This window comes from Mauremys reevesii, linkage group 19, assembly GCF_016161935.1.
Source record: "Mauremys reevesii isolate NIE-2019 linkage group 19, ASM1616193v1, whole genome shotgun sequence".
Taxonomy (NCBI): Eukaryota; Metazoa; Chordata; order Testudines; family Geoemydidae; genus Mauremys; species Mauremys reevesii.
Window position 1 is genome coordinate 23,598,805 of NC_052641.1, and position 21,195 is coordinate 23,619,999.

A 21,195-nucleotide genomic window follows, 5' to 3' on the forward strand; every position below is an offset into this window, starting at 1 on the left:
GAGGACTGTACAGGGGAAGGCTAGAGAGGTACCAGGACACCTGACAACTTCAAACCACCTCAGTCCAGCCTCCCTTCTAAAGCTGCTCCTGATCTGACCAGAGGTGTCTCTCTAATTCCTTGTATCCCCCTCCTCCTTGCCAGGAGTTGAGTCAAAGCACACAGCCTCCATAGTGCTGCCTGATTTGACTGGAACCAGGTCTACAGAATCCTGGACCAGTGCAGTGAACCAGGCTATGGGGTGGCCCTGACTTGGAGTTGCTGATCTGCTGATTAGTCCTTTTCTGGCATGTTACTTAAGGCTATAATGCGCCTCAATCCTTGCTCCAGTTGTCTGCAGCAGGGAGGCATCGCCTATGTGTGCATTGTGCTGCTAAGAAATAATCTGTCTAATGAGAGCTGAAATGGGGGGTGGGAGAGAATAACGGAATTTATTCTGGCAACACAAGCAGCCTGCAAGAATGGCTGTGCCTATAAAACGCATTTAAACCTGGGGCTCTACTGATCTAGTGTCTGTCTGTCTGTAAAAGCCTCGCTTTGCTAAGCGTGCACTGTAAAGATGCTTGTAATGAAATCTAAAGAGAGTCAACTGAACATGTGCTGCTGGCTTTCTTGCCTCCCTTCTGCAGAGCTGTGAATGTGAAATTACATCCATGATCCTGGAATCCAAGGAGCAAATTGAGCAGTCAGTGATCGCTGTTGCTAGCTGGCTTGGCCAGCTAATGGTTGCTGTGGGGCCGGAAGCCAATCTTGAACGAACTGAGGTAAGGCTGAACCTTTGCCTGGGGGAGGTGGGGATGATTGTCCAGTTGTCAATCAAAATGCTGCTTCCACGGATGCTGACACTGCTCCCTGACTGTGAGAGACCGGTTGATGAGAGCCCCTTCCATGGGTGATAGTTCAGAGCCTCCTATGCTCTCTAATTGCTCCCTGGGATTGTGGGACCCTCCTTGGGAGCTAGGCATTGTACTGCTTTACAAACAGCTCACTACACTACCAAAAAAAAAGAAGCCATCCAAGTCCAAATATTTGCCAAACACTCTTTGAATACTGATGAACTCTCATCTTAGAAAGCGTCTCTGACAGACATGCCTACTCAGACCTGGGGGTTCAGCTGGGATAGAAACCAGGCCTGGTGTACCTTCTAGCTGGCTGGAGCTGAACTCTGCTGTGAGCTCCCCTGTTTCTGTGGCAAAGTGGAATCTCTGCAATGGATTGATCTCACAAGTGAAGATGATGGGCTTTTTTAATGGAATTAAATGCCCATGTTACAATACTAGCCCAGTATTCCTGCTCATAGCAAGATCTAAAATCCAGTGTATGCTGTACCCAAATTCTCAATTTTCAGTGTGCGGGAGACTTTAATGGGCAGATTGCCAATGCATATCTGCATTGTAAGAGTTGTGTTGATGGCAGCTCTGGAGGCTTTGACTGCTGAGAGTGGGGTCTGGTGGGGGGCAGGAATGGCTGAGAATTTTGGTCCTGAGGAGCTGATCTGTCTCCTCTTGTGGCCTGCAATGGGGATGGGAGGGAAGTGACTGAGCTTGAGGGAAATATAGGCTTCAATTCCTACTCTTGCATCCTGGCAACCAGCCACCCCTACAGCCGCTGCCCCAATATCCATCAATGGATTCCACAGCAGTGAATAAGCCCAGCTCTGTGCTGTCCCCCGCAGAATGCTTTGTGAAATAGGCCATGCTGACAATCCGATGACACTTCACTAGGATGGAATGTTTGTGGTTTCAGTTCCTCCCAAACACTGTGCCCGAGGCAGTCACTGGAGGGGCAGAGAACTATATTGCTGTGCAGATTGATAGGAACACAGAGGAACTCCTGGACCTGCAGTGCCAGAACTTGTCTTCAAGAAGGCAGGTAATGTAACTTTCCAGGTGTGGAGGCTATTGTAGAATAGCTGCTGCGGCAATAAAGCTGGTGAGCAACGTGCTCTGTTGTCAGGGTGTGTCGGAGGGGTTGCGGTTCTAACCACAGTCATTGCAAATGCCCTCTGAGGGAAGACTTGTCAGACACTCTCGCTACCTGTGCAAAGCTTTCAAACAAAACCTGAGGGGAAACACAATGGAGGTCAGCCTGGCACCGTGGGCGGTGTGGCAAAAACAAATGCTGCAGTGGAATAACACCCCCTACTGGGTTGGGGGAGACTGCAGCTCACTGGCTCGTAAAGTTAAAAAGTGACCTAATGCAACAAAGCAAGGGAGTGTGTTCACCTCTGCATCTCATCTACAAACACTGCTTTCTACTTGATTTGGCAAATATTTGCTGAGTGTGTTGAGCATACAAATGTCACTGCCCTGTCAATGAGAAGCTCTGCTCTGAAGCTGTGTAAAGCTTTGCAAGCTGTGGTGATGGTGTGCGATCAAGAACTCTTGCTAATAAGGTATAATTCCTCTGAAAACTAATATCAGCTTTTTAAATTGATCCCATGTAATCAGATGTTCAGCTGGCTTGAAAATACTTAAATAGAAGCAAACCCAAGGTTGGTTCCATCATTCCACCACTAACTGCAAACCATCAGGTGTCACCAAACATTTTGAGTAAGCAGTGGGTGCCTTAGAATGCCTCTTGTACTTATAACTGCCTCATGAGAGAAGATGTACTGATGGCTTGACTACTGTTTACACGTAGATTCATCATTTGTGTAGACACTCGTCCCTCTTCTCCGGTGTCCCTTGAATGGCTGGCAGGGATTCTGCTGCTCCCTGCATGGGAAATGGACTGCAGTGTTCCATTTTAATTGGGGAGAGGAGAATTCACGTGAAGAGTTGGCTTACAGGGTGGTAGATAAGGGCACACTTCTGGGACCATCCAATGCTTACTGTGGCAGAGAGTCTGACTCTGCACTGACTGGGGCTCACCTACGCTAAGTATAGTTTAAGGCAAACCTACAGATGCACCAATCAGTGCAGTCTCCCCTTGCTGACTTTGATCTTGGGGGGATGGAGGAATCTGCCCTGGGGATGGAGGAATCTGCTTACATTTATTCTCTCTCTCTCCCTCCTCCCTACCCCATGAAGTGAGGAGATAGGGCAGGCTGTAGGATTTGAGGCCTCTGATATTGCTTCCCATGTTCTCTTCACCAGTGGGTCTGCCTCTACAGCAGCGTGTCCAGTTCACCAGACTAAGACCTTGACTCTGAGCCAGTGCCCACCATCTCCCGTACAGCTGTGCATGCTTTCACTCACAATGATGCCTACTGCTTGGTTGCCCAAGAGACACTTTCTGTGCTTGCTTCACTTTTCTCCTTTTTAGCTGGCAGAGGAAGTGTGAAGACAGCTCCTCTCAGTTGGAAGCTCTCTGCAGTGTTTTCTGGAGAAATGCAAAATATTCTGGGTGAGTGCATGTGTATGTGGGAAGGGCAGGGGCTGTGCAGTTCTCGGAATAATCCCCATCGGCTGGGTATAGTAAAAGAAGAGTTGTTCGCTGAAGTCACATGGTAACTTCTCTGGGTGAGAACTTGTGTGGCACTGACACTTGTCAGTACCTCTTTTGTTGTGTCCAAGGCACACTGTGGAGTTGCTGCTTTGTGGGGGGGCCTGCCTCATGGGAAGACACATGCCTGCTTCACTAACTTACACTCCAGGTGATTGCTCCTCCGTAGCCTCTGCAGAGATGCCTCTTGGCATATAAGCAAGAATAGCCCAGAATTCAGGGGAAATTGCTAAATAGCAGGAAAGAGGTGAAAACAGGTTTCTAGACTAGCTAGTAAGTTTATTTTTTATTTTTTTAATAGAGGGGATTTGAATCCCTCAAAAAACAGAAGTCAGAAAAACCTCCAAGTCTGAGTTTCCAAGAGCGTGTTTCCTGTTATAAAACTTTAAGCTGTGACTTGAATGCTCTCTAGGTGGCTTGGAAACAGGCCTCTACAATTGCTTTGCAGTGTCTGAAAGGTAATGCTTCTTAGTTACTCATCTTACTCTTGTCTGGTCTATTTGGAGATGGTCTTCAAATTGCTGGGTGGTTTTGCCTGCAGTTGCAACTACATGCTGCAGATTTCCTTCTAGTTGCAAGGAATATTGAGAATGCTTCAGGCAAATGCAGCTTCTGAACATAAGTAATTGGATCTTTCTTTGATCCTCACTAGAGTGAAACATGTTGGCACACAACTCAAAGATTTTCAGCCCAAGAGTTACTTGATTCTACAGCTAAACTGTCTTCAAAGAGCCAAGTGTGCTCAGGAAACATTGTGTGTTGTTCTGTTACACATCTTTGTTTTGGGTTCTTTAAACTGCACCACTATAAATTCATGTAGGTGAGTGGAGACTGGGTGTGGGGGCAGTACTCGGTGAAGATTGCTTTTCTCCCCCCACTTTCCCCATCTGTAAAGGGCAGGTACTATAGCCATATCTCATGAGGGGGTTGAAAGCAGCACAACCCAGGCAAGCACAAAGTCAGGACACCTGCATCTCAATTCTGGCTGTACCAGTGTCTAGCACTCTGCTTTTAGGAAAATTTGTTTTAACCTTATTTTACACCTGGGTATATAGGGAACACTTACCTCCTGAGTTGGGTGTTAGAACTATTTAATGGTTTTGCAAAGTTCTCTAGCTAGTGAAGTGCTGTGCAAGTCCTAATGGCCTCACTGTAAGCAGGAAAGCACTCAGTTAAATACTTGATGAAAGATGCAATCTGAACTTTTTTTTGGTTTTGGCTCTGACCACCTCCCCTGCTCCTCACAGCGGACCAGGACCCAGACCTAGCAAAGCTGAAGCAAGCCACAGAGACCTTCTCCAAAACTGCTGTGCTGCTCGCCAAGACCTTTGATGCTTTGTGCAGCGCTGCTCATGCCGAATCTCCTCATCAGTCAGTTTACCAACTGGCAGTAGTGACTAAGCAGACCGAAGCAGCTGCCTCCCAGATCCATTCTTCTGCTAGAGATTTATTGCAACTAGCGCAGAGACTGGGGTCTGATAATTGCCTTCGTTCTGGGATGGAGGCCCTGACGAACAAAAGGCAGTTGCCCATGAATCCAGGGCCTGACTCAAGCATTCACTTACGGGGGAGGAGTGGGAACTATGTGCGTGTTGCTGTAGCAAAGCTGAATCGAGCATTAATCAAAAGAGAACCTCTCCCTTGAGGCTAAGAATGCTGGGGCACTGTGGAGGTGGCCCAAATACTCTGGTCTTAAAATCCTGCCTCCAGGCTCCCTGCTACAGGCCCCATTGTGGGAACGTGGCTTTGAAAATCACAACAGTACTTCACATGTTGTCCTACCTGGGAACCTTTATAAGCCTTGTTCTAATCTGTAAGGCCCTAGGCATTTAATGTCAGTTTTACTCATTTGATTATGGAGTGGTGAAAAGCTAATAGTTTGTTATAACTCAAGTTAAATAACTTGTGTATTTTGGGAGCACAGTCACAGCCCAGCTTTAATTAAAAAAAACAAGTGTTTAAGGTAATGACATGCCTGAATTTAATAATCTCACCTCTTGCATGGGTGTCTGTGGTGGCACAAACTGCTTGTAAGGTATTAGGTAGAGAGACCTGAATATGTTGATGTACATTAGCAACAGGACCTGTATCTCTCTCTCCTTTTGTTTCTTGTTAAAAAGAATTTAACTAGTTTTGTTAGAGCATCTTGTCAAAAGGGCTCTCGGACCTGCTTTGGCCAAATCATGTCCCTCTACTGTTGCTGTCCAAGGCTTCAAATTGACTTGTCCAGGCTTCCCAAACTTTTAATACTAAACAGCAGATGTTTTGTCCTTCTGCTCTAATGTAAAATAAACAGATTTGGAGAAACTCCCCTGGGCTGTGCTTACCTGGGGCAGCTCCCATTTGGTGTGAGGGGTGCAGGTTGGAATGTGTGTGGGGGGGGTGTGTGTCGGGGCTGGGTATGTGTGGGGGGTGCAGGAGTCAGCACAGGGGGCTGGGGTCGGGGGAGATCTGGGGAGGTTCAGGGGTCAGGGTAGGGGGCTGGAGGGGGTGTGCCCTGATTCCACCCCCCCTTCCCCTGGGCTGTGAAGGCTGCGTTTAGTTTGCTCCTGTGGTGCTGGGTGTCGGGTGAAAACACTGGAGGCCTGGAAGTCTTTAGTAGGATGTAGAAGGAAAAAGCTGGTTAGACATGTGGGTGCTACAGGGTGGGAGGTCCTATCAAGCCCAGCCTTGGGGAGAGGTACAGGCCTCTCTAGCCTAGTTTTTCAGAAGCGTTTAGCGCTGTTTCTCAACCTCTGATACCAGGGCCTGGCTTGGTGCCTTCCTAAATTCTCAGGGAGGACTGGTCTAGGGCCTGGTCCTTGAGAAACACTAACCCTCTCCCTTACCAGCATCCCAGGAGCCTCCTCCAGCAGGGAGCCCCCAGGCCCTGGGCTGGGGTGGAAGGCGAGCAGCCCCCTCCTCGCCACCTGCCTTGGTGCCCACTCCTGCTGGGGCCAGCCCCCCTGCTCTTGCTCCTTCCGCCAGCAGCTGGGCTCCAGCCGGAGGCTCCCAGGAGGGAGGAGGGCGAGTGCCCAGCCGAGGAGGGGCGCGGAGCGGGGGCTGGCTCCCGGGAGCCCCGTGCAGGTGGCTGGGCTGGGCTGGAGCAGGGCCCGCTGCCCCCTCCCCCGCCGGCCGGCAGCTCGCCAAGGGAGGCGGCGGCGGCGGCGCTCACGCACCAGGCTGCGATTTGCATGTGAAGGGCCCGCCCGGAGCCGCCTCTGCCGCGGGCTCGGGGCAGGGAGCGTCCCCTCCAGCCGGGCGCCGCGAGGCCATGCGGAGAGCAGCGCCCGGAGCCGCCGGACGGTAGGAGCCGGGCGCGGGGCGCGGCAGCGGGGCCGGGCGGTAGGAGCCGGGCGCGGGGCGCGGCAGCGGGGGGAGCCGGGCGCGGGGGGCGGCAGCGGGGCGCGGGGCTGCGCTGCCCGGGGCCGGGCGGGGTGGAGGCGGGCGCCCCGGAGGCTGCAGCGCTCCCGGGACGGGACCGGCGCGCTCCTCCACCGGCTGCTCCGGGAAGCCGGAGCCCGTCTGGCCCAGGGCACTTTCCGCGGCCCCCCCGCGCTGGAACCGCTGCCGGCTCAGAGCCGGGTGTGCCGAGCTGAGAGCCCCGCGGGCAGGGGCTGAGCCTCCCGCGCTCCCAGGGCAGGTTCCCAGCCGGGGGCCATCGGCTCATTGCAGGGCAGGTTAGTTCACCCAGTGCCGGGTTTGCCCCGCTCCGCGCGCTGCAGGTGCGGGGTTCAGACGCCGGTCGGTCTGTGTATGATGCCGTGGTCCGATGAGCGAGCAGACTTTCGGGAACCGTGTGGCTGTGACCCACAGGTATGTCCAGGGGCGGCTCCAGGCCCCAGCACGCCAAGCGCCGTGCCGCGGGGGGCGCCCTGCCGGGAGGGCCACCGGAGCCGCCTGCCGCCCTCCCGGCGACCGACCGGCAGCGCGCCCCGCGCGGCACGGAGCCCTGCCTGGGGCGGCGAAATGTCCAGAGCCGCCCCTGGGTAGGTTGGTCTGATTGTGAAAGCAAGAAGTTCTGTAGTGAGCTGGAACTTGGGGGTAAGCAAGACGGATCAGACCCTGAAATGGCTACACGGGCCTGGAGAGCCCCTGGCTTGGGGGAGCTGCCTGGCTGGTTATTTGATGGAGCTGGTTGCCCTGGGCTGTGTCCCGCAGACTTTGAGGATTTGTTTTTTTTGTGTGTTTTTGTTTTGTTGGGGTGGGGGGAGGTGGATTTACAAAAACAGTCACAACAATTGTGGGTTTTACCCACTCAAATACAACATTACATGATTAAACTCTTCAGAATAACACGCCACCAAGTAGCACCCCGGGAAGATCATCTGTCAGCTTCCTGCCACAAAGGGCCAGTGCTGCGTTTTAAAAGCAAGCCCTTTTAAGTGCTTTGCTGCTGCTTGGTGCATCTGGTGCGAAGTCCAGTTTCAACAGACTAATATCTCCTCAGCATCAGCCAGTTTCTCTCAAAACAAGATGAGTTTGATTTAAGTAAACGATTTTTAAAACTTTGCAAGTGGATGTGCAATAGCCAGATGGGCCATGAGACAGGAAGCCTGTGCAAGCAAAACCTCCCCCAAGAATAAGAAATCCCACAACTTTTATAACGCTGTCGTTCAGCCCATCGCCTTCATTCGCAGGTCTGCGTTGGCTCCAGTCCCGTCAGAGACCGGCAGGGAGTTAGGTGGTCTCAGCATAAGCACCAGCTGACAATACAGCTGCTCAGTGCTTTGTCTCTTGCTCTGTGGTGCTTGTGTGGTGGCTGTCTCCTTGTGGGGTGAGGAGGTTATGAAAGTTCTCCCTGGGGTGAAATTTAACAGATTCATCCTGCGGGTCTCGGATATTGTGTTTATACAACATCAGCCTTCCAGCTGCTGAACCTGCACACAACACCCCTCCTGTGGAAGCAATTCCCTTCCCCCCACCTTGCACCCCAGAATCATTCTGCCCCAGACCCCTCTCAGAGCCAGAATCGCCCACCAGACAGGGATGGATTGTACACAATTTACAGTGAAACGAAGAAATCCTGGAACAAGAAGAGAGTCAGTGTGTGATGGATATCAGTGCGGTTCGGGTGTGAAAGAGTTAATATTGCATGAAGGGGATAGAATAATTGGGTCTTAGGTCAGTGTTGGGGGAAGAATAGATTCTTTAAACCTCTAGGCCCCGAAGGGTTGATGGTGGAAAATACCAGGTATCTTGCTGGTTTGGGTTCGGAGCATGAAGTCTTCCTTTAGCAGCCACATTTTATTCTAGGGAGGGAGTTTGGGCTGGAGGCTAAAGCCCAGAGCGAGGTAATAACGTCTGGGTTTCATTCCTGGCTCTGCCCCCACTGTCCACCTAGGGGGTTTATTATCCATTCCACCCATCGCCGTAGCATCCAGCTGTCTGCTGCATACATTCAGTAGAAACCGGGCGGTCACTAGCAGGCTAACTGGAGTCTGTGCTAGGGCGTGCGTTTATTTTGGGGGGCAGGAGGGGTTTGGGAATGGAAGGGGTGTTCATTCCTTATGCTGGAAAGGCTTTCTCAAGGAGGAAGGCTTTGGAATGTTTCCTAAAGAGGACCAGACTCTGGATTGGCCTGTTTTCCGCTGGAAGATTGTTCCGCCGCTGGATCCCCTCGACCAAGAACGCCTTGTCCCCTGCTCTCACATGCTGCATCCTGGGCTTTGGGATATGCACAGTCCCGGAGGAGCACAGCTGCCCCTGTGGTGGTTCATAGATTGAAAATGGTCTGAGAAGTAAATGTGGCGTGATCCGCCCTGGGTTCTGACTCATCACCTCCTGGTTTATACCTGGGGAAGCCAACACCTACCTAAGGGATGTGCTGGGAGGTTCACTCCATTGCCAGTAAAGGGTCTTGTGACGCAGGGGTGAAAGGCACTAGAGAAGGTAAAATAATAGTATTGTACTTTCCCTTCCAATGGACAAGAAGCTTGTTTTTCAATCCGATTTTTAAATGTTCAGATCTTTGTCTCTGATACAAGTTAATATAAAACTAAAGCAAAGCATTGCTGTCCTAACGTGCAATTGACATCCCTTAGCTTTCCCTTGTATTCATTTGCTTTGCCACTGGTGACATTTGCAAGGCGTGTGGACATAATGCTTATGAGTCAGTCATCCCATTGCTGCATGGTCATCTTCCCTAGTTCTCTCTTCTGTGCAGGGCCGGATTAGCTTTCTGTGGGCCTGGCACCAAACATATTTGTGGCCCCCCCGAGGAATGATTGTAAAAGGGGCCAGGGGTAAAAGCACAGTGGGGTGGGAGCTAGGGTTGGTCTCTGGAGCCAGGGAGGGGGCGGGGGTAAACTGCAAGTGCAGCAAGGCTGGGGAGGGGTAAACAGGATCCCCCCCGCCCCTGGCCACATACAGTGGGTACCTACCTTCTCCCTGGTTCTGGCCCATTCTCTTCCTCTCTCTCTCTGCACTGAGCTGAGGGTGGGGGTGCACTGAGCACAGGGCTGGGGGTGCAGGGTCTGGGACGGAGTTAGGGTGCAGGAGCAGGCTGGGGGTTGGGGTGCAGGGTCTGGCCAGGAGCTAGGGTGAGGGAGGGAGCTCAGGGTTGGGGTGTGGAGTGCTTACCTGGGGCAGCTCCCATTTGGTGTGAGGGGTGCAGGTTGGAATGTGTGTGGGGGGGCGTGCGTCGGGGCTGGGTATGTGTGGGGGGTGCAGGAGTCAGCACAGGGGGCTGGGGTCGGGGGAGATCTGGGGAGGTTCAGGGGTCAGGGCAGGGGGCTGGAGGGGGTGTGCCCTGATTCCACCCCCCCTTCCCTAAGGCCCTGCCCCGCCTCGCCCCACCTCACCTCTGCCTCCTCCCCCAGGCGGTGAGTGAGCTGTGGCTCTGCTCCTCCCCCTCCTTCGCACCTCCTGTTCGGGGACAGGGAAGGGGAGGGGCAGGGGACGGGCTTGGCTGGGGGTGGAGCCTGCCCTGCTGCAGCCTGAGCCCCAGGAGCCAGCAGCACCAAGCTTCTGCCCCTGCAGGAGAGGGTGGGGGGCAGAGAAGAGTGGGCTGGGCTGGGACCCCTTTGGAGTGGGCCTGGCACCATGACACCAAATCCGCTACTGCTTCTGTGCAGTCCCATGAGAGTCCCTGGACTCCTGGTCGTTGGCCCCTCCCACTCTGGTCACGTTGAATGTTCTTTGTTCGTCTTCCCAGCATTTAGCATCTCGGTCAATGTGCTTTTTCCTTCTTTCTGGGGGCGGGGAGAGGGAGGAGAGCGTTCCACCCCTGGCCAGCTAACAATGCCTGGTTCTCCAGACCTGCAGGCTGCTGGGTTAGAACCAGAGTCTCTTTCACGTGGTCTCCAAAGTGCTTTTATTGTAAATTCTGACTGCCAAATGGATCAGCACTTCCTCTTTGGGCAATGTCTCCCCCCCCCTTGCTTTTCAAAAAGCTAGCTTTCGAAATCTCCATGTGGTACCATTTTCCTGGGACTCCAGGTGCCAAGGATTGGCTATTGAGAAATAGATTTTGTATGTGCAGGACCACCACAGGGTTAGTGGTTAAAAGCAGGGGATTGAGAGTGCTCCTGGCTTCTCTCCTCTGAACTGTAATGCTGATTTGTTGTGTGGCTGTGAGCAAGTCACTTAGCCACTCTGTGCCTCAGTTTACCCACCTGTAAGATGTAAGGGTTGTACCAATTTGTGATGGTTAGTCCCTATGCTACATCTTAGCAGAACCTTTACAAGATCCCATTGTCTGGCCAGCACAGCTACCTGGAAACGTTGTCAAAGATCTCGTTTGACACTGCTCAGAAATGTAATTTATGCCTCTGACTTGATTTGGTTAAAAGCAGGTGAGGAGGGTTCACTAACCGTCTGACTTATGAAGTAATGATACAGCTTCTCCAGAGTATCAGAGGGGGAGCCGTGTTAGTTTGGATCTGTAAAAAGCAACAGAGTCCTGTGGCACCTTATAGACTAACAGACGTATTGGAGCATGAGCTTTCGTGGGTGAATGCATCTGACGAAGTGGGTATTCACCCACGAAAGCTCATGCTTCAATACGTCTGTTAGTCTATAAGGTGCCACAGGACTCTTTGCTGCTTTTAGCTTCTGCAGAGTTATCGGCTTTTGGTATCTCATCTGCAACAGGCACAGAGTGGGCCTAGCAGGCTATCTAGGATGGATATTTTCTGTTGAGTCTTTCCCCCCCCATTTCTGTATGCAAGAATTAGCTCTACAGCTGCAGGACATCTTTATCTAGCACTGCTTTGTCCATTCCAGCAGAGAGGGAAAGATTTCCAGCCAGTCGATATGGTCAGGCGACACTCGAGACCTGAGTACTGGTTCCTCAGCTTTCTGGTAAGTTTTACAAGGACTTAATTGCTTTGAGTAGCTGGATAATTTGAATGCTTAAAACCGCTAGGAATTGTCCAAAGACATTTCCCTAACAGTCAGGATGTTGGAACACAGGGCCTGAGTCCTAGGTGAGGTCGTTCTGAGTGACACTGGAATAAATCTCCTAAAATAAAATGAATAAACCTTTCTACGCCTTTTCTGATAGGCCAATGTATTTAGTCATTGGCTTGTTATTGATGCCGCAACCCAAAGGAGATGGTTGCTACTGGTCATGCTCTGGTAGGTTCCATCTTCCAGTGTTTCAGCAAGAGGTAGATTTCACTTGGCAGATTCAGGTACTTTAATAATAGCACTTGGCTTTTAGAGCCTCAGCAATGGGTATTGTTATATTTCTAGTTTCCTGATTATTCCATGTAGCTGTGTGGAGGAGAGTATTTTGCTGTGAAATGTTTATTTTCAAAGGTTCTTTATATACTTGTATATAACAAGGAAAACTTGCTAGAACAGTGCAGTGTAAGCAGAGACACCAGACTCCATGGGCTTAAACAGGGAACTAAGCAGTAAACGTACCCCCTAAATATTGCTCCCACCGTGTGGTGTTGTTTCTTGCAGATTGGTAGCCTGTCCAGGGAACTCTTAGACTTTACTGCCCTTGCTGATAATCGCACTTCAAAAGGTTAGTGTCCTAATCAGCACTTGAGTGTTTGTGTGAACAATATTCAGCACGGAGAATCTATGACAATATGTTTGGGACTGTAAGAGCTAACCTTTACCCCCCCACCCCACCCCCCCACACCTTTTTATACGGTTGTCAATTGCGACCAGTGTTTGTTGGACCCAAATTTGATTGCAGGTGTAAATATTAGTATTTGTACAGCTAACTACAGTGCCAGGTTAGCAGGTAAAAATCAGGTAAGTGCTGTCCAACTGCTGATATTTGTGCCTGTGATGCACTTGTGGGTGAAACCAATGTGGGAGCAATTTTGTGAGCGCAAATTGCCACTTGCAAATATGGAAAGGGGGGGAGCTGAAAACCGGGGCCTAAGCTCTGTCCATAAGTCCCTGAGTGAGTTTGAGTAAGATGTCATCTTAAAGTGTATCCCTCCGGTGAATGCAGTGTGTGTCGTTTTGTCCTGACATTGCCACTGTTTTGGGTATTTCACACGGATGAATCAGGTCTGAGGGCTGGGCCTGGGGAAAGCCGACACTTCCAGGCACATGTGCTAAAGGGCAGCTCGCAGCTCTCCCTCATCTTAGGCCTGAGGCAATCCACTAAAGTCTGTCCCTGTTCGCCGACGTCCCTTTGTGCTGCGTACGGGTGCGAGATTCTGCTTCTGACTTTCCGAGGGCTGCGCAAACCTCATGTTTGCAAGTGCACAGCTGATCTGCTGGGTGAGGCTGACCCCAGGTGGCACAAGCAGGCGTGTGCCATGTAGTTAGTATTACTGAGGCTGTTGACGTGAAGGCCTCATGCGTCCGGGGGCGAATGGGCAGGGAATGAGGGCACAGCTCTGGTGCTTTCTGCAAACCGGCTCCTGTGCTGCATGGGGTAGCAATGGTCCAGCTTGCCTGTCTGCCTTTCAGATTTTGGTGCTGCTGCTGCCATCGTCACAGCCTTAGGAGATGTTTATGAATACGTGGACGTCCCCTTGGACTGGTGGCATGCAAACAGATATTGTGAACAACGCTTTGCGCAGCTGCTCTTTGAGACCCAGGGCAGCGAGCTGGCTTCGGTCAAAAAACTGCTGCACTCCCTGCAAGTGCAAAGCTCTGTCTGGTTAGCCGAGAGGGAGGCATTCCTGCGGAAACACAAACAGAGACGTGAGTATGAGATGGGCATTGGGGCAGCTAGCCTGGCCTAGCCAGGGACAAAGAAACCCAGGAATGCCCAGAGGTCGGATCCTTCTTTTACAAAACACGTGTGTCTGGATATTCTGAGGGGAAGTTATTAGTCTGGAAAAATTATTCTTGTGATTTGTATTGTGGTAGGGCCTAGGAGCCCTAGCATGGACCAGGGCCACATTGCGCAAGACACAAGCCAAAAGGACCGAACCTGCCCCAGGGAGCTTACAATCGACGTATAAGACAAGACCCAACAGATGGACACAGAGAGAAGGGGGAGTACCAGGAAACAATGAGAGGGTATTGGTCAGCAGGCCAGGCAGTGGTACATCAGGTGTCTCACCAGTATCCAGTTATTTGTAGGTATCCTGGCAAAGGAGAGTTTTCAGGGGGGATCTCATGCCCTGGGGTGTCATGGACTAATTCTCCATGCTCCACCTCAGCATCAAGACAAGGATGGTTTTGCTGGACGTATCCCCTGGAACATGTCTGCAGAAGTAATCATACAAGTCATATGACAGGGGGCGTAGGCTGTAGCAATCCAGCGCTGGGTAGTCATGTATCACAACTGTGTTGCGCATGGGTCGGGTGATCTGGGAGGCCTTCTCTAGGCTCTGCCTCCAGAAGACAGGCCATTGGCCATGAGCAGTTAATCCCAAATTCTTTATTTACCATCCTGGTTGCTGGAAGTGTCACTTTCCAGAAGTGGCAATTGCAGAAATGCTCTAGCATCAAACTCCCCTTCCCTCTCCAGGCATCACTGTAGCCAGCACCATCTCCTCTAGAAGTAGCTGAGAACCCTCAAGCATGTATTTATGGTATTGTGGTATGCTGGGGTCAAGGGTCTTTAGCATTTGTGGGAATGAAATAAAAGAAATGGTTGTCTCCCAGAGAGAGGGAGCAGGGTTTGGTCCAGGTTCCTGCCTACTCTTGGCTGAAGTTTTGAATGTTCCCCTTCCAGGAACTCACACAGCACCAATCCTGGTGTTCAGAAACAAAACGGACACTAAGTACGTGAAGGTGCTGGCCAACTTCCCCGTGATGCCTGCTGTCACCGCCTGTGCCCACATCCAGTGGGACAACAAGACCCGGGAGATTTCCACCATCTTCTCCTATGCCGTCCCTGCTTTCATTAACGAGTTCCAGCTGCGCGGCTTTGTTGATGAGAAAGAGTTTGTACGATTTGCCATCATTGTCCACGGACACCACTCCCCGTACCTGCCCGTGTTCCGCAGCGATGGGCAGTGGCATCACTTCTGTGTCACCTGGCAGCAGCAGAACGGGACATGGGCCATCTACGCCGACGGGAAGAAGAAGGCCTCTGCCGCTGGCCTGTGTGCCACAGGGCCGCCGGCCAGCCAGGCTATTTACGATCATGGAACTTTCATTATTGGTCAAGACCAGGATTCACTAGGGGGCACCTTCAAGGAGAAAGAGTCCTTCAGTGGGAACATCACTGACCTGAACGTGTGGCGGACAGTCCTTAGCGAAGAGCAGATAGAGAGAGTCCGGTCATGCTGCCTGATAGACCATGACCTTATCTTCAGGTGGGGCAGTTGCACTCTGGAGATTGAGCCCACTGTACAAGAAGTGACAGCACAGTTCCTTTGCCCAGGTAAGACTCATTCGTGGCATCAGGTCCCCGGCATACTTTGCTTTCCAAGCTTAGGTTCTGAGCTGCAGATCAGCAAAAGGCAGTGCCTTTCTGCCAGGTGCAGCCATACCGAAGACGACAGGCCTCTGTGTGGGCCTAAGCATCACCCATAGGAAGAGAGGTTTGCACCGGGAGGACGGATAGTTGGGAATGTTTGGAGGATGGTGTATCTTTTGGAGAGGGAAAGGAGGGTTGGTTTGAGTGCTGGGGGAAGGGAGGTGGTCACCATCCAGATAAGACCTGAGACCGAGGTCCTGTTCATCTGTGGTCATTAACGATTCCATGGCACTTTTCGTCATGAACTCCAGTGTCCAGGGCAAATTCCCAGTGGGCTAATTATACTCTTTCTCCTCCATGTTTCCCCTCTAGTTTCAGTTGGAGAAGTTAGGCTTTGTCTCCACTGGCAAGAGTGAAAGACAAAACTTCTGTTGTTCAGAGAGATGTTAACTCCCCTCCCCTCCCCGAAAGACAAAAGTTTTGTTGACAATAAGCACTTGTGTGAACAGAAAGCGCTCCGCCGACAACGCTAACACCGCTCGTTGGGGGTGGAGGTTTTTTGTCGGCGGCAGAGCTCTCTCCTGCTGACAAAACAGCAGCTACGCTGCGCAGCTTTTAGCGGCATGACTGTGTCGCTAAAAGCTGCGTAGTGTAGAAATCGCTCAGGCTACACTTGCTCCCCTGTTATCAGTTGATTACTGTTGTTGGACCCTGTATATCATCTTCCTAGTGCTTCGGGAGCCTCCTGCGCGAAAGGCACTATTTAGCACTGCAATTTATCCCAACTGGCTTGACAATTCCTAATCAAACCCAGAACTCAAGCCCTGGCGTTTGTCTCCTCGTGGTGTATCTGGGGTGGGCATCTAACTGCAGGTTACCCGAGAAGCTACGTCACGGAGCAACCCAAGGAATGCATGCTCCAGGCCATGCATGGGAGAACAGTGGGGCTGTTTAAGGAGCAACTGGTGATTTTCAGCCTTAAACAAAGTTTTTGTGGCTGATTTGTGAAAACGTCCCGTCTGGTGGGGGCCAGCGCGTGTCTCAGCACTGTGGGCCTTGTTTGTGTGTCTTCCCAGGGCCTGTGGAGCAATGCAGAGTTCTGGACGTTGGCAGTGGTGGAGTCAGTGACACTTCTTGTTTGCATTCCTGGCCTTTCGTCTGCCACTACACAAAGGGTACAGCCAGCGTGATTTATTTATTATCTCCATTGTGGTAGCACCCAGGGGTCCTGGCCAGGATCAGGCCCTATACAGACACCCAGGAAGACACAGTCTCTGCCCTGGAGAGTTTACAGTCTAATCTTCTACAATCTCTAGCATTTCCAACTTTCTAAATTACATAAATGTCAAAATGTGCTGTAGCCACAGCCTCAGGCCAAGTGTGTCCCGGCCGAATGCTCCCGCTTGCTGCTCTTACCGAGTTTAATTTTTTTATCTTCAGTTTATTCAGTTGTCTGTTATCCGCACTGCACGTTGCAGGACTCCTGGGTTTTATCCCCCTTACAGTGACAGCCCTGTAGGGTAAGATCAACTCCAAGCATCTCTGGTCCTGTTGGGTGGGGAGATGGGCTGAGGGAGGGGAGGTCACAGAGATCAAAAGTTTGGCTGAGCAGCTGAAGTGTCAGCTCTTGGTGTCTTTGCACTAAAGGTAAAAGGCACAAATTACCTCCCCAAGTCCCGGCAGCTTGTCCTGATTGTCCTCCCAGCACATCAGTGAATCCCAAGGAGCTACTGTCCAGGCACTTGAAAATGGGACTTTACTGGGGATCCTGGCAACACTTGTGTCTTTGTGTTATTCTCAGATGTGTATTTACTCCTGAAGAAAACCCAGTCAGAATCCAACCCGCCACTGATCAGTCGGGTTAATACCCTCGCAAATGCTACCGTGGTGAGTGCGTGAGAGCCCAGATCCTTGGGACCTTTCGTTGCTGGGAGTTCCCAATGCTGAGAACAGGCCAGAGCCGAGGTGCTGTGCCATTGTTCATTCTTGTGTGTGTTTCTTTTCCTCCCAGCCTGAAGCTGTGTGCCCCCGGGCCCCTCTAGTGCTGCACTCCAGGAGAGGGAAGAACCTCACGAATAGACTCGCCACCTTTTTCTGGCTTTTAAAATATTTACCTTTGTATCATTTTGGCAAACTGAGCCCATTTCACAGCACCAGGGCCTGATCTGGGGGACTCGTTACTGTGAGCAGGGGAGCCCTGTTTATAGCAGTGATTCCTGGTCTCATTTGCACGCTGAGTTCAGCACACACCCATATACTCCTGTGTGGCAGAGCAGGGGCAGCTCTCCCTTCCCTGCACATGGTGCATTTTCCACTAGTCACCAGCTTGCAGGTTAATAGCTTATGGGTGGCTGGCAGGACAGCCTCCTTGTGTATTGGAGGGTGGGCACAGAGTATCACCCGTAGCCCTTAATTAACTCCACATCGTTTGATGTCTTTGGGCAGAGGTAGGGTCTGCTCTGGGGTAAAAGGCTTTTCCTTGGCAGATTCCTGAGAATGTTTTCTTGGGCGATGTTAGAGACGTGAACATCTCAGCAGCTGTCAATGTTCTCCATGCTCTGACGATCGTCCTGAGGGAGGAGGAGACCCCGGTGAAGCCAGCTGACCTGCTTGGCGTGGTCCAGTTTCTAAAGCAAGTTTCAGACGTTGAAGTCCAGGAGCAGGAACAGCTGGAGATGCTGGAGCAGCTGAGTCAGTATTATGTGGAAGTGACTGGACTGATCCTGGAGGAGCAAAATACTGACCAGTGGTCAGAAATCAGCCAGGTGAAATAGGCTTGTGATGTGTGCATGAACCAGCTACCTGCCTCACCTCAGCGTGGTCTGTGACACTGCAGATTAGGTTTGTGTCACATCTGACCATGCTGCCGGGGCCTGCAGTTCCTTGATTCACTGGCTCACAATGACCTGATGACTAATCATGGGGGTGGGCCTAGTGTGGGGCAAACCTCCGAAGGTCAGAGTTTGGGGCTGGCTGGAACAGGAAGAGGAGGCTCTCTCTAGAGATTGTAGCACGCTGGATCTCATGCAAACAGCCTTCCTGGCAATGTCATGGCACTTGCAGTCCAGCTCCTGGCTGGAGCCTGGGATTGCACAGACAGCATGAAAATGAGATGATTGGGGGCGGGGTGGAGGCATCTACGGAGGAATTAACCAGGTGTTCTGAACCTTTGCAGCGATCCAGTTTGGCTCCAGAGCTGCATGAATATTTTGAGGGACAGTGAGAGGATCAGATGATTTCTGAACTGTCTCGCCCTGCCCTAGAGTAGCAGCAGTGCCAGGAATTGCTGTGTCTCAAGGTGTAAACCCATGACTCCTACTTCGATGCTGTCAAGCAGCAGCGGGCAGCACATCAAACATCCGCCTGCAGCAGTCTCTGCTTGCTCCAGTGATCGTGCGTTTGCTGCTGTCCATTGCTAGAACTCCAAGCTGCCCCCTCCTTGCAGGTTCCCTTGGGAGCCCCCCTCGGCTTCTGTCCTGTTCAAGCCGGCTTGCCTAATGCCAGGACACTTGCCATTCAGGGGCCTGTTCCCTGGGGGTTAACGCAGTCCGTGACAGAGCGCTGGCACTTTGCTCCCCGCACCGCTGTGCCTGGCAGGGATCATGCGCTAGCTTTTTAAAAGTGCATTGTTATAATGTTTGCAGATGAGATGCCAAGACAGTGTCTGTTTCCAGACCCCAAACTGTTCAAAACACTGTAGAGCCTTGTGTGAGAAATTTTTATCATGTCTCCCGAAGCGGGGGCCTTCTCCATTGGATGCTGGGATTGCTTTTATCTTGTCCTCTCGGGCCAGCCCTTTCTGTATATTGTAATGACCTGGCCCCTCCTGGGTGTATGTGTAACAGCTACCGTCGTGGCCAGTCCACTGGGGATTGAACCAGAGGCCTCCAGAGATCACGGCTTGAGCTCAAAAGTCAAGCTCTGTGGCTGGGGTACGTGCAGCGGCCAGGGGTTACATGCACAGCACAGCCTGCTCCTGGAGAACTTCTCAGCTGCATCATAAACCCACTACTATCCCAGAGATTCCTCTTTAGCTCGAGCAGAAGCAACCTCTGCAGGGAAGGTGTGAGGCTCTGAGTGCCCATGTTATGCAGCACTGTCACACTTGTGATACGCAGGATGGTCCATGTGCTCAGCACCTCTTGGGATCAGGCCGTGAATTTGTAGCTCTTCAAGTAATGGCTCAGTTTCTTGCGGGCAGCTCTTTTCCTTGTGAGTAGGTTTCAGGGTATGTGAGTGTGTGTTCTACAGCACAGACAACCCCAAGTGTTCAAAACTCAAAAGCAAGTTGGATACTCTTTATTTGCCTGTTGGTTTTTTGAGCGAATAGGTTTCACGTTTTCAAGCTTTTCTCTGGTGCCAGTGGGGCAAGAGACTTATTTTTTAAAAAAAGGGAAAAGAAAACAGAAAACTGAGATTTTCATGTAATCACCTGACTCCTGGAGCCGAGGCTTTGAAAACACCAAATATTATGAGACATGAGAGTTGGCAACACTGGTTGTAAGTTACACCATTTGATATAGGGAGATCTCACAAATGACTGTGTGAGTTTATGCCCAAATAAATTTGTTAGTCTCTAAGGTGGCACAAGGACTCTTCGTTATTTTTACAAATGACTGTGTGTTTCTTAGATTATCAGAGGGCCTATGACTGTTGTAGAGAACATGGACAGAATGGCTTCAAACCTAAACCAACTTCTGACTGCGGAAAGGACCAAGATAGCGATCCAGTACAGGAACATCGGTGAGTATGAACAAGCTTGAGCCACCTTGCACTTGAAAGGGGCAAGCCTGAGCAGCCTTCAGGCAGTGGCGGTGGTAGTTTGCCTGGGATGGTGGTGGGCAGGGAGTGTGTGACAAGTTCCTAGCCCAGCACTTTGAAGGTGAAAGTGGTGTAACAGGGTTACTGTCCTGGCTGGGGGAGTGGGTGTTCTCTGCACACCCACATGCAGCCCGTCAAGAGGGGGGCTGTTCCCGGGGGGACCCCATCTCAGAAAGTAATCTTGGGAGGAAATTCTTGGCCGCGTGTGCATGTCCTGTCTCCGGGAGAAAGGGGAACTGGTAGCAGCAGCTCCAGCAGCGGGAGGGGAACTGCCCCGTACCCTTCGCCAGGGAGAAACGGAGGTGGTTCTGTTGTTCACTGATCCCATGCCTACGTCATTACTGGGGGAACAGGCCTGCCTCTGCTAAGTCCCACGAGGTCACATAACACTGGGTATACAAGGGCTGAGCATTATGGCCCATGATTTCAGCTACGTCTGCTGATTTGAGGCACCCTGGTTTGTGGGCACTCAGCTGCAGGTGTGGAGAGCCGATAGCTCCTGCTGACTCTTCGGAAAATCAGGCCTGGGGTGTCTGACATTGGGCACTTGAAGGCCTCCTTTGGAAATCAGGCTGCAGAGAGTTAACTTGCTATTTTAAGGGTGGGAGGGGATGCTTGAGGGAGGCTGTGGCTGTATTTCCTTCCTTCCGGATCACTTGACATCACCCTGTAATCTCATTTTAAACTGCAAACCAGGAAGCGTAATTAGAAGAAATCCTTTCCATGCAGTCAGTAGCACTGAGGAATGCTCCAGTCAGAGTGACATTCCCCAAGGCCTCCAGAAGAGGGTGATGTGCCCACGCACATGGCGCCTCACAGCTAGGTACACCGGCAAGCTCAGATCTCCTAGTATTTTAACAAGGGCTTCCACAAACTTTAGTCCAGGCACCAGGGACACAGGCGCTGGCAGAGAAGCTGAGGGGCGAGGCAGCGTCGTCTTCTGAGCAAACGGCCAGGCTGGGCTGATATGGTTCCATCAAACACTCCGAGGGCTCGGGTGGTATCACGGGTCTGAAGTGAGGGCTGGGGTGTCAGGGGAGGTGGGGGCAGCGGGGGGAAGGGATCACACAGACGCCCCACTGAATCCTAGACACGGGACACCCCTAGTAAGTCAGTTTGTCCCATCCCTCCCCGCACGCTTTCACCCACACAAAG

At 51.6% G+C, this 21,195-nt stretch overlaps 1 protein-coding gene, 1 long non-coding RNA gene and 1 pseudogene across 2 annotated transcripts in view; 2 read left to right on the forward strand and 1 right to left on the reverse strand.

The window, feature by feature from the left end:
* The window catches only part of LOC120386948, a 43,822-nt pseudogene extending 38,141 nt beyond the window's left edge, over positions 1-5,681 (forward strand).
* A 1,488-nt stretch (positions 5,682-7,169) lies between these two features.
* Positions 7,170-21,195, forward strand: part of ADGRD2 (adhesion G protein-coupled receptor D2) — a 47,194-nt gene continuing 33,168 nt past the window's right edge. Inside the window, 9 exon segments of the mRNA XM_039506261.1 lie at positions 7,170-7,241; positions 11,655-11,729; positions 12,339-12,402; positions 13,311-13,547; positions 14,530-15,183; positions 16,296-16,394; positions 17,021-17,106; positions 17,706-17,984; positions 19,851-19,962. Coding sequence (XP_039362195.1) covers positions 7,182-7,241; positions 11,655-11,729; positions 12,339-12,402; positions 13,311-13,547; positions 14,530-15,183; positions 16,296-16,394; positions 17,021-17,106; positions 17,706-17,984; positions 19,851-19,962 — 1,666 coding nt within the window. The 5' untranslated portion in view covers positions 7,170-7,181.
* LOC120386700 overlaps positions 13,431-21,195 on the reverse strand; it is a 34,448-nt gene continuing 26,683 nt past the window's right edge. The window contains exon 3 of the long non-coding RNA XR_005589866.1: positions 13,431-13,525. This is a non-coding gene — a long non-coding RNA (uncharacterized LOC120386700). The remainder of the gene's footprint in view (positions 13,526-21,195) is intronic.